Source organism: Pristiophorus japonicus, chromosome 2 (assembly GCF_044704955.1).
Source record: "Pristiophorus japonicus isolate sPriJap1 chromosome 2, sPriJap1.hap1, whole genome shotgun sequence".
NCBI lineage: Eukaryota > Metazoa > Chordata > Chondrichthyes > Pristiophoridae > Pristiophorus > Pristiophorus japonicus.
In genome coordinates this window covers 360,285,150-360,303,764 of record NC_091978.1, presented here as the reverse complement: position 1 = coordinate 360,303,764, position 18,615 = coordinate 360,285,150, and the positions used below count along the sequence as shown (strand labels likewise).

The 18,615-nt window shown below is 48.6% G+C and overlaps 1 protein-coding gene across 2 annotated transcripts in view; it reads right to left on the bottom strand.

Moving 5' to 3' along the window:
- The window catches only part of LOC139250209 (probable E3 ubiquitin-protein ligase HERC3), a 116,182-nt gene that overhangs the window by 62,512 nt on the left and 35,055 nt on the right, over positions 1-18,615 (bottom strand). For both annotated transcript variants that reach the window (XM_070872712.1, XM_070872707.1), the window contains exons 3-5: positions 10,047-10,206; positions 6,904-6,980; positions 2,479-2,700 (exon numbers count right to left, since the gene is read on the bottom strand). In XM_070872712.1, the coding sequence (XP_070728813.1) occupies positions 2,479-2,700; positions 6,904-6,980; positions 10,047-10,206 (459 nt within the window). The remainder of the gene's footprint in view (positions 1-2,478; positions 2,701-6,903; positions 6,981-10,046; positions 10,207-18,615) is intronic.

Sequence of the window (18,615 nt, the reverse complement as noted above, 5' to 3'; positions counted from 1 at the left end):
AGAAGCTTACTCACCACCTTCTCAGGGCAATTAGGGATGGGCAATAAATGCTGGTCTTACCAGCGATGCCCACGTTCGCAGAATGAATTTTAAAAAGCACAGTGTGGGGATATTGTCACTAGTACAGCCTTTATAACCCACCTGCTGTGACTGTTCTTATTACTGTGCCTCACTTTCCATTATTTGATAGTCCCCCTGGGCCCAACGTGCACACCCTTTGGTTCTGTTGAGCCCAGCCGTGTCTCGATGCCCTGGGAGGAGATCACCATCAGGTACAGTCGCCAACTGATGGGCATTAACCACACCGCCCACTCGCTCCAACTTCAAACAGGCTGTCCCTCAAGCTCTTGCGTATCGGTGAGCACAAGATCGTACAGCCCTTCGAGCCTGCTCCACCATTCAATGAGGTCATATCTGAACTTCGACCTCAACTCCACTTTCCAACCTGATCCCCACAAGCAAGCAGCCAAAGTTCATTACGCTCAGCATGAAAGTGCCCCCCGGATCCCAACAATCGATCTACCCTTGGGCTTTTTTGGTGATGGGTTTGTTCCTTGGTGCAATAGGAAGAGAATCGGCAGGTTAACTTTGCGAAAAGGGGGTTTTATCTCAGAGGTAATTTCATTATAAATGGTACGAAAATGGATTTAAAAAATTCTAATTTGGGCAGAATGCATCAGAACATGAAGTGGGGGCTGGTCCAGTTCTTGCCTGGGGCAGAGATCACATCATATCGAAGCTAAGTGAGGTAACAGATAAAGAATGCATGGTCTATACGATCTGCTGGACTGGCTGTGATCACCTGAGGGAACAGTGTTACTGGGCTAATAATCCAGAGGCCTGTACTAATGATCCAGAGACACGAGTTCAAATCCACCATGGCAGCTGGGGAATTTAAACTCAGTTAATAACAAGCTAGTGTCAGTAATGGTGACCATGTAACTACTGGATTGTTGTTAAAAAGCTATCTGGTTCACTTTAGGGAAGGTAATCTGCCATCCTTACCTGGTCTGGGTCTAAATGTGACTCCAGACCCACATGCGTGTAGTTGCGATTAACACCCCCACCGACACCTGGGAGTCCCTGGCCAAAGACCACCCTAAGTGGAGGAAGAGCATCCGGGAGGGCGCTGAGCGCCACGAGTCTTGTTGCCGAAAACAAGCGCAGGCAGCGGAAGGAGTATGCGGCAAACCAGACTCCCCACCCACCCTTTCCTTCAACGTCTGTCTGTCCCACCTGTGACAGAGACTGTAATTCCCGTATTGGACTGTTCGGTCACCGGAGAACTCACTTTTAGAGTGGAAGCAAGTCTTCCTCGATTTCGAGGGACTGCCTATGACGTGCGTAGTTGACTCTTAACAGACGCTCCAAAATGGCCTGGCAATCCACTCAGTGAAGAGTAATTAGGAATGAGCAATAAATGCGGAGTTGCTAGCCACATCCATGAATGAATAAAGAAAAAGCAATTACCCAGAACTTTTTTTCCCCCTTTACTGTCTCTGTTTGTTTCGTCCTGTTTTTCTGCCTCTCCCCCGTCCAAGAGATTAGCTGGCTGTGAGGAGGTAGGGAGTGTCTATTTATGATGCTGCAGGCATTGGGAATGTGGGGCAGATGGACTAACTGGTCTTTTCCTGCCCGTCATTTTCGCATGAACACGAAACTGCCTGTCTTGAACCAAATGGCTCATCAAAGTCAGTGTAACGTATGCAGCTGTGAGGATGCTCACAGGTTCGTAGAGCTGTTGATGATTTGTGTGTTGGTGCCCTCAAAAGAAGCAAAAAAGAAAAAAGGGGCATTGGAAAAAAAAAATTATTTTGGAGTGTGACCACCCCCCTTGCAGGGGGCATTTGTTTAAAATGCACAACTAAAATAGTTGATGAGCTGTTGAGTTGGGAGTGGCTTAGCCAGTCACGTGATGTTCACAAGACTCAATAAAACCGCAGCCAGTTGGGTTCAGGGGATCCACGATGAGGCAGGTGGTTGTGAGCCTGATGAATGAACTGGTAATGTGTAGTGTGATTGTTAAACCTTTTGCTAATAAACCAACTAGTTCTTAATAGCAATGTGTCGCTATGAATTCTTAAGCAAAGAACCCATGAAGCAAATACATTACACGTGGGATCTTTTACGTCCACCTGAGAGAGCAGACGGGGCCTCAGCTTTAACGTCTCATCCGAAAGACGGCAACTCCGACACTGCTGCATTCCCTCAGTACTGTGCTGGAGTGTCAGCCTAGATGTTTGTGTTCAAGTCTCTTGAGTGGGACTTGAACCCACGACCTTCTGACCTGCATGACTGAGTTCCACTGGACAATGCAGGTCAAGCTGAGGTATCAGTGTTAGATCTTTTTGCAGGTTGCCCATAAATAATGATGACATTCTGGAAAAGATCATCCTAATGTACGAACAACGACAGACAGGATTTAAATTGCGTGCCAATCGCTTCCGGGAAACTCGTACCATTCTGTTAATTGTGTACCTTTATCATCGCTGAGGCCCAGCTGACCGCAGTTGTTCCTCCCCCAGCCAAACACTGCGCCCGAGAGCGACAGAGTGAAGCTGTGCGTCCCCCCCGAAGCGATCTGAGCCAGCGGGATCCCGGTCAGAGACTTCACGCACTGGGGGCTGGGCTGGGAGGGAAAGCCTTTCCCAAGGCCCAACTGGCCATGAGAGTTCTGCCCCCAGGTAAACAGGCGACCGTCTGGAAAAAGAGAAAAGAAGATTATAAACAACAGAAGCGCATGTGGGCGTCGCTTAGGGTGTCAACCAGAGGATAGAAAACGTTTTCCTCATCCGTGCATTTGTTACCTCTAGACTTGACTATTCCAACGCACTCCTGGCTGGCCTCCCACATTCTACCCTACGTAAACTAGAGGTGATCCAAAACTCGGCTGCCTGTGTCCTAATTCGCACCAATTCCCATTCACCCATCACCCCTGTGCTCGCTGACCTACATTGGCTTCCAGTTAAGCAACATCTCGATTTCCATATTCTCATCCTTATTTTCAAATCCCTCCCTGTCCCGCCCCTCCCTATCTCTGTAATCTCCTTCAGCCCCACAACCCCCCCCCCCGAGATCTCTGCGTTTCTCAAATTCTGCCCTCTTGAGCATCCCTGATTATAATCGCTCAACCATTCAGCTGCCTGGGCCCCAAGCTCTGGAACTCCCTCCCTCCGCCTCTCTCTCCTCCTTTAAGATGCTCCTTAAAACCTACCTCTTTGACCAAGCTTTTGGTCACCTGCGCTAATTTCTACTTATGTGACTCGGTGTCAAATTTATTTGTTTTGTCTTATAACACTCCTGTGAAACGCCTGGGGATGTTTTACTACGTTAAAGGCGCCATCAACACACAAGTTGGTGTCGTAAAAGCAGGTTTACATGTCCTAAAATCATTGTGTCATTCACAACTTAAAAGGTCTCTGGCAATCCCACTCCACACCCTCACTGGTAGAGTGCAGCATTCTAAACATACCTATTGAATTATGGGGTGAATATTGCCATAGACACTGAATGCCCATAAGGAAACTCCTCCATCTGCCATTTTACCAGAGGCATTAACCTGCCAATTTTAAATGCTTCAGCTCCTCCATTAAAACTCTGCCAGTGTTCGTACTTGAATATTCACAAAGTGATTTCAAGGCTATAGTTTTTTGTGTGCCTTCCAATAGCTTCTTCCACCTTTTAAGGTACATCACCTTATAGGAACTGAATGTCCAAGTGGAACCACCCCCCACCCCCCCTCTCCCCCCAAGTTATTCTCTTGCAGGAGAAGGAGTAACAATGCTGGGAAACGGGACCCAGCCTCACCCTGAACCCTCCGAGATCTGCCAGTCCCAGGTCGGAGGGCAAATTGGAGGTGGTGGTGCTCCCAGGCTTCTGCTGTCCTTTCCCTTTGAGGTGGCGGTGGTCGCGGCTGTGGGAGGTGCTGCTGGAGAGCAAGTGGTGAAAGAGATTCAAACAGGAGGCAAGGACAGCGGCAGACATGCCCCCCCCACCCCCGATGTCGCAGCTTTCCCAGGACACAGACCCGCAGAATGGGACAGGGTGCCAATGGAGGGAGAGAGGGAGGCGAGCGTGTGAGTGAGAGGGAGGGGAGCGTGTGAGTGAGAGGGAGGGGAGCGTGTGAGTGAGAGAGGGAGGCGAGCATGTGAGTGAGAGAGGGAGGCGAGTGTGTGAGTGAGAGAGGGAGGCGAGCGTGTGAGAGAGAGAGAGGGGAGCGTGTGAGTGAGAGGGAGGGGAGCGTGTGAGTGAGAGGGAGGCGAGTGTGTGAGTGAGAGAGGGAGGGGAGCGTGTGAGTGAGAGGGAGGGGAGCGTGTGAGTGAGAGGGAGGGGAGCGTGTGAGTGAGAGAGGGAGGGGAGCTTATGAGTGAGAGGGAGGGGTGCATGTGAGTGAGAGGGAGGAGAGCGTCTGAGTGAGAGGGAGGGGAGCGTCTGAGTGAGAGAGGGAGGGGAGCTTATGAGTGAGAGGGAGGGGTGCATGTGAGTGAGAGAGGGAGGCAAGTGTGTGAGTGAGAGAGGGAGGCGAGCGTGTGAGAGAGGGGAGCGTGTGAGTGAGAGGGAGGGGAGCGTGTGAGTGAGAGGGAGGGGAGCGTGTGAGTGAGAGAGGGAGGCGAGCGTGTGATTGTGAGAGGGAGGCGAGCGTGTGAGTGAGAGAGGGAGGGGAGCGTGTGAGTGAGAGGGAGGGGGAGCGTGTGAGAGAGAGAGGGGAGCGTGTGAGTGAGAGGGAGGGGAGGCGTGTGTGAAAGAGAGAGAGAGGTGTAGAGAGAATTAAAAAGCAGACAGCTCAGTGGGCGAACACATCGCCAGCTGTGGTACTGAAGTGTACAGATCGGGAGGCTCGTGGCTTTGATTCCTTCTTTGTGCGAAGTTTATTGATCTCCGGCAGGGTAGTCATTAGAAGCATTGCAGCTGGTCTCAGTGCCCGAGTTGGGGGAGGGGTAAGTAGAGTTCATGCTCCTGATCACTCTCCCCACTGCACAAAAGTGCCTCTCATTGCAGCCCCCGAAACATTAAAAAAAATTCAGATCCACCCAAACCATCCAGATACAGATTTCCAAAACTCAGCCCGGGTCCTACTTCCTAAACTCTTGCTTTGGAGAGCTGGGCATAAAGGGGAGTCACTGTGACTGTGGGCGACAGTGAAAAGCGGGCGATATCAGCTCGGGCACTCGTTAGAAGAACAAAATAACTTGCATTTATATGGCGCCTTGCACGACCTCAGGATGCCCCAAAATGCTTTACAGCCAATGAATTACTTTTGGAGTGTAGTCACTTGTCTAATGTTGGAAACACGGCCGGCAATTGTGCACAGCAAGCTCCCACAAACAGCAATGTGATAATGACCAGATAATATGTTTTAGTGATTTTGATTGAGCGATAAAATGTTGGCTAGGACACCAGGGATAACTCGCCTTTTTCAAAATAATGCCACAGGATCTTTTAAGTATACCTGGGAGAGCAGACGGGGCCTCGCCTGATCCGAAAGACAGCATCTCTGACAGTGCAGCACTCCCTCAGTACTGCATTGGAGAGTTAGCCTAGATTTTTGTGTTGCCCAATCTTCCCTGTCATTAGAGAGGGCGCAGAGGAAATTTACTAGGATGCTGCCTGGAATGGAGAATCTTAGTTATGAGGGCAGATTGGATAGTCTGGGTTTGTTCTCATTGGAACAGAGGAGGTTGAGAGGAGACTTCATTGAGGTGTACAAAATATTGAGAGGCCTGGACATAGTGGATAGTGAGGGCCTATTTCCATTGGTGGAGGGGTCTATTACGAGGGGGCATAGTTTTAAGGTGGTTGGTGGAAGGTTTAGAGAGGATTTTAGGGGGGGGTTCTTTATGCAGAGGGTTGTGGGGACTTGGAACTCAGTGGTGGATGCAGAAACCCTCACCACTTTTAAGAGCTGGTTGGATGGGCACTTAAAGTGCCGTAACCTGCAGGGTTGCGGACCTAGAGCTGGTAATTGGGATTAGACTGGATAATCTCTTGTTGGCCGGCGCAGATATAATGGTAAGTACTGCAGGGAATAGAATGCAGCCAGAGTGGTGATCTGGACTAGTTTCGATCGCCTGGATGTGTCGGAGAGGAATTTTCCCAGATTTTTTCTCCCTAAATTGGCCTGGGTTTCTATCTGGTTTTTGCCTCTCCCAGGAGATCACATGGCTCCGGTTGGGGTAGAGTGCAGAATGTTTTAGTATTAGGGGTGTCGCAATTGTGTGGGGCGGACTGGCTGGGCCAGGTGCTCTTTACCTGTCCGCCATTGTTCATTGTTCATAGGTTTAGATGTAACCTTTAGGGCTGCTGACTGAGGGCCGTGCAGCTCTTTGTCGGCCGGTGCGGACACGATGGGCCGAAATGGCCTCCTTCTGCGCTGTAAATTTCTATGTTTCTTAAAAGACGGCGAACCGGCTGCACGGGAGCTGCAGAGACCTGCGCGGCCACACAGCTTAAATCGAACATTGGTGCTACCCACTGAGTCACTGACACGGAGTTAAAACTCCTCGCCTGTTAAATTCAATAGAAACAAAAACGATGAGGAGGTTTTTAAATGGGGGCCGAGCTGATACCACCCATTTTACACTCTCTTCCACAGTCAAAATTACCCGTAGTTAAGATGGTGGCAGCACTACATAAATAGGTGGGTTTTCGTACTAGATTTGGAAAAGGCAACTGGGGGAATACTTGTCGCCTTCACTGCTTGGGCATTAGACCTGTCAGGGTGCATTGCCCACCTGGTTGCGAGGAAAAAAAATTCTGGCAGGGTCCATAGCGGGCGGTGAAGATGAAAGTTACCACGCCCCGCCGCCCCCCTCACCCCCCGTTAAGCGGGGGTCACGGGGTGTCAGGGACCATGATAGCTCAGCGTTACAGTGAGGTTAGTGCGTTCAGACAGTACTGAAGTACCTTTGGTAAGAGCCATGCAGTGCCAGCTTCCGCAGGTGACCTGTATGACCACGTATCCGTTCAGCGTCCGGATCAGCCTGCAGTAGAAAAGCTCGATTAAGAAAGTGAAAAAATGGAAGTGTGAAAAAAAAAAATCACATTTGCCCGGATTTTGCGTCAAGAATAACAGCGAGGCGATCAGCGTTTACCGCTATTGTGGAGTAAATCGGACAGCAACTTCCTATGCCCACACATGCCCAGTTAAACGCAGAAATCCCCAAGTTGCTGTCCGAATTGTCCTGCTCCTCCACAAGCTTCGTTACACCGGCACCTCGCCGAGAGATTCGACATTCAAACACATGAAGGGCGCGATGTTTCTGTTCGTACCCACTAAACACCCCAGAAAAAGTTAGAGCTGGTCCATTCAAGTGTGTGCATTTTTAACGGTGTGATAAGTCTTAATTACTACCAAACAACCTCTCTAGCACAGAAAATTAACTTTTACAAGTGTGGAGTCTCATTCCTTCAGATTTTAATCGTTGTTGGAGACTTTTTTTGAAATTAGAAATTAATTGTTTGCTTCTTTGTCATTTTTTATCTCTCTCTAAATCCCATCTTTCTTTCCCTCGCTTTATTTTGCTTTCTGTACATGATTTTACATTGAATTAAATATTCTAACTTCGACTTCCTGGTTTAAATTCTGCGTGGCTCAGTGAGGATTCTTCAATCTGATTGGTTCAGGAGACATGCTGTTGCTTGGCCTGCTCACACATGCCACAGATCCCCTCTAGAGGATCTCAGGAACCGTAAATTGCCGCTAAAACGCCCGCGTAAACTCTGTGGGCAGCTGTACGCATAACCAGCGCCATTCCTTCACCGCTGACCGCAAAATCCAGGCCAATGTGTACTGGAAGAATGTTGCTTCATATGTGTTACAATTTAATTCAAACTGCATTCCCACAATTTTGGGGAAAATGAGAACATTTGATAAGAATTATAATTGGGACTGACTGTGCAGGATATTTAAATGTTGGCACAGAGCTGAGATGGTACAAGAGTACCAGTACAAGTGACATTTATTACTATCGATAGCACTAGTCTTGTGCATGTCCTTCAGGTCTTTTATCAGAGGACATGTAGCTACGAAGATTGGCCCCTAAGACTAGTATTAAGTTTGTAAGACTGTGCTTGTTGGAAGCAGTGTAGATCCTGCCTCGAAAGAAACAACCCCAACACTCAGAAGTTCAGTTCACCTGAAATTAATTTCCAGAACAATTATTACCAATGCCTCTAACTTCATGTGGGTAGGTGTGTGTCACCTCCCCCCGTCCACCCCAGAAATGCAACTCCCATTGCAGTTGTAGCCCCTGTGTTATCCGTATGATGCCTGCGTCTGTGCACACACAAAGGCTGAAATCCAGGACATAGTCGACGTATTTACCGTATGAAAGCATGGGCCTTACGCTAAACATTAGTAAGGCAAAGGTCCTCCACCAGCCTGTCCTCGCCGCACAGCACTGCCCCCCAGACATCAAGATCCACGGCGTGGCCCTGGACAATGTGGACCACTTCCCCTATTTCGGGAGCCTCCTATCAACAAGAGCAGGCATTGACGACGAGATCCAACATCGCCTCCAGTGCACCACTGCAGCCTTCGGTCGCCTGAGGAAAAGAGTGTTTGAAGACCAGTCCCTCAAGACTGTTACCGTGGTCTACAGGGCCATAGTAATACCCACCATCCTGTATGGCTTAGAGACGTGGGCCATGTACAGTAGACACCTCAAGTTGCTGGAGAAATACCACCAGCGATGTCTCTGCAAGACCCTGCAAATCCCCTGGGAGGACAGACGCACAAACAGTAGTGTCCTCGTCCAGGCCAACATTCCCAGCATTGAAGCACTGACCACACTTGATCAGCTCCGCTGGGCAGGCCACATAGTTCGCATGCTAGACATGAGACTCCCAAAGCAAGCGCTCTACTTGGAACTCGTCCACAGCAAACGAGCCAAAGGCGGGCAGAGAAAACGTTACAAGGACACCCTCAAAGCCTCCCTGATAAAGTGCAACATCCCCACTGACACCTGAGAGTCCTTGGTCATTAACCGCCCTAAATGGAGGAAGTGCATCCGGGAGGGCGCTGAGCTCCCCGAGTATCGTCACCGAGAGCATGCAGAAATCAAGCGCAGGCAGCGGAAGGAGCGTGCGGCAAACCAGGCACTCTGCCCACCTTTTCCCTCAACGACTATCTGTCCCACCTGTGACAGGGACTGTGGTTCTTGTATTGGACTGTATAGCCACCTAAGAACTCATGCTAAGAGTGGAAGCAAGTCTTCCCCGATTCCGAGGGACTGCCTATGATGATGATTGATGATGATGTTATCCAGGTCTGGCCTAAACATGACTCCAGATCCACAGCAGTGTGGTTGACTCTTAACTGCCCCTCTGAAATGGCCCAGCGAGACACTCAGTTAAGGACAATTAGGGACAGGCAGCAAATGCTGGAGTTGCCAGCGACGCCCACATCCCGTGAATGAATAAAGGATCCTGATCATTGTTAAAACCTTCTGCTCCCCACAGCGCCCCCCCCCCCACTCCCCCGGCCACCCACCCCCCCCCCCCAAAAATCTGGAACAAAATGGAATTTAAATAATGGATAAAAACTGTCTCAAAAGACATCAGGAAAAGTTATGCTATGGTAAAGATAAAATACAGTTGACATCCTGAACAAATGCACTGCAGTCAGAGTGCCCGATACGCAGAGTGTATAGGTGTCTGCCCAAGCTCAGTTGGTAGCACTCTCGCCATGGCGATGTTCTGACGAAACATCAACCTGAAACATTTACTCTGGTTTGAACTCTGCGTGGCTCAGTGAGGATTCTTCAATCTGATTTTAGATTTCCCGCATCTACAGTATTTTGCTTTTGCATAAGTTTGCCTTGCCCTTCAAATGTTGTGTTTGAGTAGCCAACTCTCCATTACTATTGTAACACTGATAAAAAGTGTATCTGGAAGGATTATTGCTACCATTTATAACTAAGAAGACGTGATTCGACAACATATACATTACTACGCAGTTACAATATTAAACCCGGCACGGACAGGTTCCGAATCTCTGCAGCTTCCCAATTCCATTTTGAAGGCAGACTGCAGGAACCGTTTGCTACCTGGGTATCCGGATCGTCTCTTCGGTGGAATCAATCCCCAGCTGACCATCTCGTCCTGCTCCCCACGCAAAGACCTGACCCTGGTCATTGATGGCCACAGTGTGGGCTTCTCCACAAGCCGTGTGGACAATCGTCTGGGCGTCCAGTGCAGCAACTTGTTCTAAAGGGCAAAGAGATAGGAAAAGGATAAGGGGACCGTCACGCATAGCAACTCAAATGTTAGCCGAGAGTCTTGTACAAAAAGGGGATGGGTTCACAAAATAAATTAGCTACAAGAGAAAACCAGAGGGAATCTTCATACCCATATAACTCACATTCTGCTGCCAAATACCTATAAAGTACAAAAATGTCTCTGCACACTTCCTGTCAACTGATCGCCATCAGAAATTCTTACATCTACATTTATAATGGGACCTGCCTATGTAAACGTGTCACGCTGTAATGACATCCACCGGCCACTGGTGGCACTGCAGCACCAGCCCTGGCTGGAGGGTGTAATTACAGCATGACAAAGTTAGATCGGCAGCTTCTGCTTTAAATTCAGATCCAGGCGTTGCTAATGGAAATATAAAAAAACAAAGGACAGAATATATGATATTCATCACCACAGGCAGTCCCTCGGAATCGAGGAAGACTTGCTTCCACTCTAAAAGTGAGTCCTTAGGTGGCTGAACAGTCCAATATGAGAACCACAGTCCCTGTCACAGGTGGGACAAACAGTCGTTGAGAGAAGGGGTGGGTGCGCTTGATTTCTGCACGCTCTCGGCAATAAGACTCGAGGTGCTCAGCGCCCTCCCGGATGCACTTCCTCCACTTAGGGCGGTCTTTGGCCAGGGACTCCCAGGCGTCAGTGGGGATGTTGCACTTTATCAGGGAGGCTTTAAGGGTGTCCCTGTAATGTTTCCTCTGCCCACCTTTGGCTCATTTGCCGTGAAGGAGTTCAGAGTCGAGCGCTTGCTTTGGGAGCCTCGTGTTATTAAAATGCCGACTGAGTTACATTTGCATCACATGGTCCTGTAAGCCCCCATTTTGCATCAGGAGTACAATAACGGGGGGGGGGGGGGGGGCAATTTAAACCTAACCCACCTGACGGGAACTGATGGGACAGATTGATCGCCCAAGTAACACCCCTTGAGAACGGAAAGTAAAACTGGCGGCTGATCCAATCCCCTCAGTTTCCCGCCACGCGGGTTAGGTTAATATTACCCCTCTTGGTTTTGACTCCCCCATGTGCAAAAACACGGCAGATTGAGCAGCGCGTAACAAGGAATACACGTTAAAAGGTTCCTGGTCAGCACTTGGATTTAAGTAGCGATGCAATGGAGATCCTCGCCTAACAATTCAAAGACCTGCAACGTCACAGCTCAGAGTTGCTCCGTGCAAGCAAGATGCCCCAAACGTGTCTCAAACACTTTCAGAGACCAAAGCAAGGGCAGGGCTCAGGCTCTCAAGCACCAGGCATTGTTACCCGCCGCCCAGATTCCAGCGATTGCAACTTGGCCCAAGTCACCAATCAAAGCTCACGGCTGTGAACCGAGACCAGAATCCGAGGCCCCAAGGTCCATACCTCCTTCCTGCCTTCAAAAAGACTCCGGAAAAAAAAAAAATCTATTTTTCTTTGACAGTCCCTTCATCCTGGCACTCCTCCCCCATCTCTCCAACGAGGGTTGCCAACTCTGGTTGGACATTTTCCTGGAAGTTTCATCACATGACCTCCGACCCACAACTGTCCCGCCCCCACACTCCTGCCACTGGTCGTCCGACATGTCCATCCTCCAGCACACCGCCTTCCTGCACCAATCGGAAAGTGAATAGACTCCCCATTAACCAATTGGATGATTCTTGTCTGTCTGTCGACAGCCTTTTTTCCAATAACAAAAGGGCTCAAAGAAGTTTGTAAAATTTTAATGCCCCAATGATTTTTCCCCTGCATATAGTGCCTGTGACGAGGTAAAATGTCCCAAGGCGCTTAGCAGGAGCGATTATCAGACAAAATTTGGCACCGAGCCACTTAAGGAGATAATAGAACACGTGATCAAAACCTCGGTCAAAGAGGTTGGTTTTAAGAAGCATCTTACAGCAGGAGAGAGAGCTAGATAGAGCCTCGGAGAGGCTTACAGAGGGAATTCCAGAGCTGAGGCAAATAAAGGCACAGCAAAACGGGACCAAGGAAAATTGGGGATGGTAGGTTGGGAGAGTTTATCAATACAGGTACAGGCAAATAAGAGCTCGCGTAATGAGAGAGCTGGGTTGTGGAGAGTGGTACAGGCAGAATAAGAGCCTTTGATCATTTATTGCAGGGAGAGAAATGGTGGACTGCACAGTAGTTGGGACGATGACATTTTGCAGACACCCAAAAATCTAGTTTTGTTCCAACAGCGCGACACAATGTCCTTCAAATAGGCTTAATGAGCCTTTAGACTGCCAATGGAAAAACACTGGGGGTGGAGGGGGGGTCTGGTGGCAGAGGTTAGTCTATTGATAAACTGTTGTTAAAACGGATCCCCAGCATTGAAGCACTGACCACACTTGATCAGCTCCGCTGGGCAGGCCACAATGTTCGCATGCCAGACACAAGACTCCCAAAGCACGCGCTCTATTCGGAACTCCTACACAGCAAGCGAGCCCCAGGTGGGCAGAGAAAGTGTTAGAAGGACACCCTCAAAGCTTCCTTGATAAAGTGCAACAGCCCCACTGACACCTGGGAGTCCCTGACCAAAGACCGCCCTAAGTGGAGAATGTGTATCTGGGAGGGTGCTGAGCACCTCGAGTCTCATCGCCAAGAGCATGCAGAAATCCAGCGCAGGCAGCAGATAGAGCGTGCGACAAACCAGACTCGCCACCCACCCTTTCCCGCAACAATTATCTGTCCCACCTGTGACAGGGACAGTGGTTCTCGTTTTGGACTGTTCAGTCACCTAAGGACTCATTTTAAGAGTGGAAGCAAGTCTTCCTCGATTCCGAGGGACTGCCTATGATGATGATGTTAAAACAGATACATGTTACATGTTACTACACGCTTGGTCCCAAATCACTTCCCAACAAGCAGCACAAAACCAGACATTATCTGTTTCCATTTTAGCTTAGAAAGAGAGAAAGAAAGAAGACTTGGATTTATATAGCGCCTTTCACGACCACCAAATGTCTCAAAGCGCTTTACAGCCAATGAAGTACTTTTGGAGTGTAGTCACTGTTGTAATGTGGGAAACGGGCAGCCAATTTGCGCACAGCAAGCTCCCACAAACAGCAATGTGATAATGACCAGCTAATCTGTCTTTTTGTTATATTGATGGAAGGATAAATATTGGCCCCAGGACACCAGGGATAACTCTCCTATTCTTCTTCGAAATAGTGCCATGGGATCTTTTAGGTCCACTTGAGAGAGCAGACGGGGCCTCGGTTTAATGTCTCATCCGAAAGTGCACTGGAGTGTCAGTCTAGATTTTTTTTGTGCCCAAGACCCTGGTGTGGGACGAGAACCCAAAACTTTCTAACTCAGAGACGAGAGTGCTACCCACTGAGCCATGGCTGATACTGAGAGAGCACACACTCTGTTTTTCTAAGAGTGGGGTTAATTTGGGCAAACTGAGTTTTTCTGTGCATTTGGGCCTGATCCAGGAGTGTTCAACAAGACATTGGGCGATAAGGCCAAAGGATGACAGACACAGGTCAACACAATAAAACAAAAACACTTAGCAAGGAATAGAAACAGTCGAGTCTGTGTTAAATGGTACAGTGTGGATAGATCTAGGGATTATTGTGAATACAGGTGCAGTGTCGAAAATCCAGAGTTCCGGAACTCGGAGTGTTCTGGAATCCGGGACAATCGGTGGCAGGGTCATCCGGAGTCCGTAAGATGTTCCGGAATCCGGACCCGCCGACGCTGCCAACCTCAGAGCCCTGCTGCTGCTTGATCTTGGGTATCGTCTCGCCCCCTCTCGCCTCGCCGCCCCTGCCTTTACTTCGGGGCCTCCTCGCAGAGCGCCCGAACACCTCCTCCGCGATAGGGCCCTCCCCCTTCATCTTTCGGACGTTCCAAAAGGGCGAAATAATGAGGACAAGTTGCATTTGTATTCCAGTGAGTTTTGAAGGTTGAAGGTCGATCAAATCGAGGTGTTTATAAGGGTGGACGAGGCCTGTATTCACTCGAGTTTAGAAGAATGAGAGGGGATCTCATTGAAACGTATAAAATTCTGACTGGGTTGGACAGACTGGATGCGGGGAGGATGTTTCCCCTGGCTGGGAAGTCTAGAACAAGGGGGCACAGTCTCAGGATACAGGGTAGGAAATTTAGGACCGAGATGAGGAGAAATGTTTTCACTCAGAGCGGGGTGAACCTGTGGATTTCTCTACCACAGAAGGCTGTGGAGGCCAAGTCACTGAATATATTTAAGAGGGAGATAAATAGATTTCTAGAAACAAAAGGCATCAAGGGGATATGGGGAAAAAGCGAGAATATGGTGTTGAGATAGAGGATCAGCCATGATCATATTGAATGGCGGTGCAGGCTCGAAGGGCCAAATGGCCGACTCTTGCTCCTATTTTCTATGTTTCTATGTTTCTTTGGATCAAGGGATTCGATAGGATCGATACAGAGAAACTATTTCTCCTGGTGGGGGAATTCCAGAACAACAACAACAGCTTGAATTTATATAGCTCCTTTAACGTAGTAAAATGTCCCAAGGCGCTTCACAGGAGTGTTATAAGACAAAAAAAAAATTTGACACCGAGCCGCATAAGAAGAAATTAGGGCAGATGACCAAAAGCTTGGATGATGGTGGAAGCAGATTCAATAGTAACTTTCAAAAGGAAATTGGATATATACTTGAAAAGGAGACATTTGCAGGGCTTTAGGGAAAGAGCAGGGGCGAGCGGGACTAACTGGGCAGCCCTTCCAAAAGAGCCGGCACAGGCACGATGGGCCGAATGGCCTCCTTCTGTGCTGTAAGATTCTATGATCATATCTGCTTTACATATTGGGCCTGAAATCGCGCTCCCCAGCGGCACGCACGAGGTACCCACGGGGTCCCCACAAGTTCCGGGTTTAGGTATACGAAGCACATGCGCCTAAACCCGGCACTTGCAATCTGTCAAAAATTCGGTTGACAGATCCACCGCATGTGAAAGTAGAGGGTCTCCGCGGGCGGAGAGTTGGGCTATTTGCCCAGCGAATGTCCTTCAAATTCTTACGACTGAAAAAGGCAGGCGTAAGGCCTGCTTGTACAGCAAAATATATTGGCATGGAATTCCCGGCCTCCCCGGGTCCTTACGGAGTGTGTACTGAGTGTGTACTGAGTGTGTACGGGGTGTGTACGGGGTGTGTACGGGGTGTGTACGGGGTGTGTACGGGGTGTGCGCGGGGAATGCGCGGGGTGTGCGCGGAGTGTGTACGGGGTGTGTACGGACCCGGGAAGGCATCGCAAAAGTCGGTTTTCAGCACGCAATGCACATGCGCTGAACACCAGCTTTCCCGATCTGTCAAGCTGGTCGTAGACATCTCGGGAGCGAGGACATTTGCAGGCGTATAGCCTACTTTTACAGGTATAAGAGTTTTAAAACACACATATAATAAAATTAAATTTTAAAAACACATTTTTAAAAACCCTGCCCACTACGTTACATTTATTTTTTAACCATAATTTTAAAAACTTTTTAAAAACGCAGAAAACATTCTTTCTCTAAGTTATTTATTAACTTTAATTTTAATTATGTGAGGTGTGTTTTTTATTTTTTTATTTGTGTGTGTTTATTGTGATGTTTTTTTTTCTCATTAACAGGTAGATACGGAGTTCCCATTGCTATTAATGAGAAAGCTGTGGAATACTGCACCTGATTGGCTGAGCAGTCACACGTGACTGCACCGTCTCCGTGGGAACCTGTAGCGCGCTCCGCAGCGCGGGAAGAGAAGGCCTCTCCACTGGAATCTCACACTCCTCCTGGACCACCAGGTAAATCCGTAGAAATGTTTCAGGTCAGAGGCAATTGCCTGCGGGAAGCCTCCGACCGCAATTTCTGGGCCAATATTTCACCAAGTGCAGTTTGGTGAATCTTCACAAAAGTTAGTTTGGGTATTTTTGGTACTGCCTTGTCTTTCAATCACATAACCATGGTTCCAGTAAGCAAGCCTTATCACCTACGATCTCAAGAAGCTGTTTTTTTAATAGTCTGCCTCAAGGAGTTATCGGTTACCCGACTTAACGCATACCCTAATATGCGTTAATAGATTTAATCAGATTGGTAATCTTAAACATGCCACCGAGTTCTTGGAAACAGGCTATAGATTTCAATGACCAACGACCATCTTTACAAGTAACTAGTAATATGTGCTTCATATTACTAGCAACTAGTAGTAATAGTAATTGTGCTTCATATTACTAGTAACTAGTAATATGAAGCACAATTAGATATCCATACAATATATATAAAGATTCATACAATGGGGAAGTCCATCAGGAGTGAATAAGACTGACTTAAAAAGACTGATTTGATTTCAAGGGTTTCTGTCATAAAACGGAACGAAGTTTTGTTGCCACATTTCACACAATCACTCTCGTACCTCCCTCTCCACCTTAGCCTTGTTCCCCATACTTGTGGTGTTGTTCATAGAATCATAGAATGATTATGGTTAGAGTATAGAAGGTTACAGCACTGGAAAAGTACCACCAACGCTGCAAATCTATTGGCAGGATAGGCCTACCAACATCAGTGTTCTCTCCCAGGCCAACGTCCCCAGTATCGAGGCATTGACCACACTCGATCAGCTCCGGTGGGCGGGCCACATTGTCCGCATGCCCGATACTAGACTCCCGAAATAAGCGCTCTCTTCCGAGCTCCGTCACGGCAAGCGAGCCCCAGCAGAGAAGAGAAAACGTTTCAAGGACACCCTCAAAGCCTCCCTGAAAAAACGTAACATCCCCACCGACTCCAGGGAATCCCTGACCCAAGACCGCTCAAAGTGGAGGAGAAGCATCCTCCAGCACGCGGAAGCCAAGTACAAACAGCGGAAGGAGCACACGACAACCCAAGCACCCCACCCACCCGTCCCTTCAACCATCGACTGCCCCACCTGTGACAGAGACTGTCGGTCCCGCATTGGTCTCATCAGCCATCTTAGAACTCATATTAGTGTGGAAGGAAGTCATCCTCCACTCCAGGGGACTGCCTAAGAAGACGAAGGCAGAAGGAGGCTATTCGGCCCATCGAGCTAGTGCCGGCTCTCTGCAAGAGCATTTCAGCTAGTCCCACTTCCCCGCCCTTTCCCCGTGGACACTGATCACTTCATACTACTGTACGAATAGATGTTTCATTTCTGGGCCCCAAAACATCGCACTAAAGAAAAGTATTTGCAGTAAGTTATCCAGTCCACTTTTCGTGTGTTAAGCGAGGAAAAAGAATGTGTTAGATAGATCGAAGGAAACACTGTGTCCAGGCCTGTAGAGAGCGAGGAAACAAGCAAAATAAACTCAGGGGTTTTCAGATAATTGGCAAAATAATCAGGGAGGGGGGGGATGAGGAGAGAATTGTTTTACGCAGTGAGTTACGATGATCTGGGACGCACTGCCTGAAAGGGTGGTGCAAGCAGATTTTTTAAAATGTTTTAATTCATTCATGGCAAGGCTAGCATTTATTTCCCGTCCCTAGTTACACTCGAGAAATTGGTGGTGAGCCGCCTTCTTGAACCGCTGCAGTCCGTGTGGTGAAGGTGCTCCCACAGTGCTGTTAGGGAGGGAGTTCCAGGATTTTGACCCAGCGACGATGAAGGAACGGCCGATATATTTCCAAGTCAGGATGGTGTGTGACTTGGAGGTGATGGTGCTCCCATGCGCCTGCTGCCCTTGTCCTGCATCTACCCTGTCAAGCCCTGTATGTTTCAATGAGATCACCTCTCATTCTTCTAAACTCTAGAGAATGTAGACTTAGTCTATCTAGCCACCCCTTAAATGCACCTACGCAATTCGCCTCAACTACTCCTGTGGTTTTGAATTTCAAATTCGGTGTCGCCCGTTGTCATATCCTAATCCTTTCTCCCTCGTGTATTTACCTAACTTCGCCTGAAAAGCATCTATACTATTCGCCTCAGCCACTCCCTGTGGCAGCGAGTTTCACATTCTCATCACTCTCTGAGTAAAGAAGTTTCCCTTGAATTTCCTATTGGATTTATTAGTGACTGGTTTATATTTATGGCCACAAGTGAAAACGTCTTGGGGCCGAAAGTGCTCTCCGCCCCAAACGGGGCTCATCTTCCAATATCAATGATGATTTACTGCCCCATTCCAAGGGGCGCAGATTAGAGGGATTTTGCCCTATTTTTGCTTGGATTCCGGTCAGGGCGGTGTTTCGGGCGGAAGTGGGTCGGAAGTGGGTCGGAACTCCCTCCCTAACAGCACCGGGGGAGCACCTTCACCACACGGACTGCAGCGGTTCAAGAAGGCGGCTCACCACCAATTTCTCGAGTGTAACTGGGACGGGAAATAAATGCTAGCCTTGCCATGAATGAATTAAAACATTTAAAAAAATCTGCTTGCACCACCCTTTCAGGCAGTGCGTCCCAGATCATCGTAACTCACTG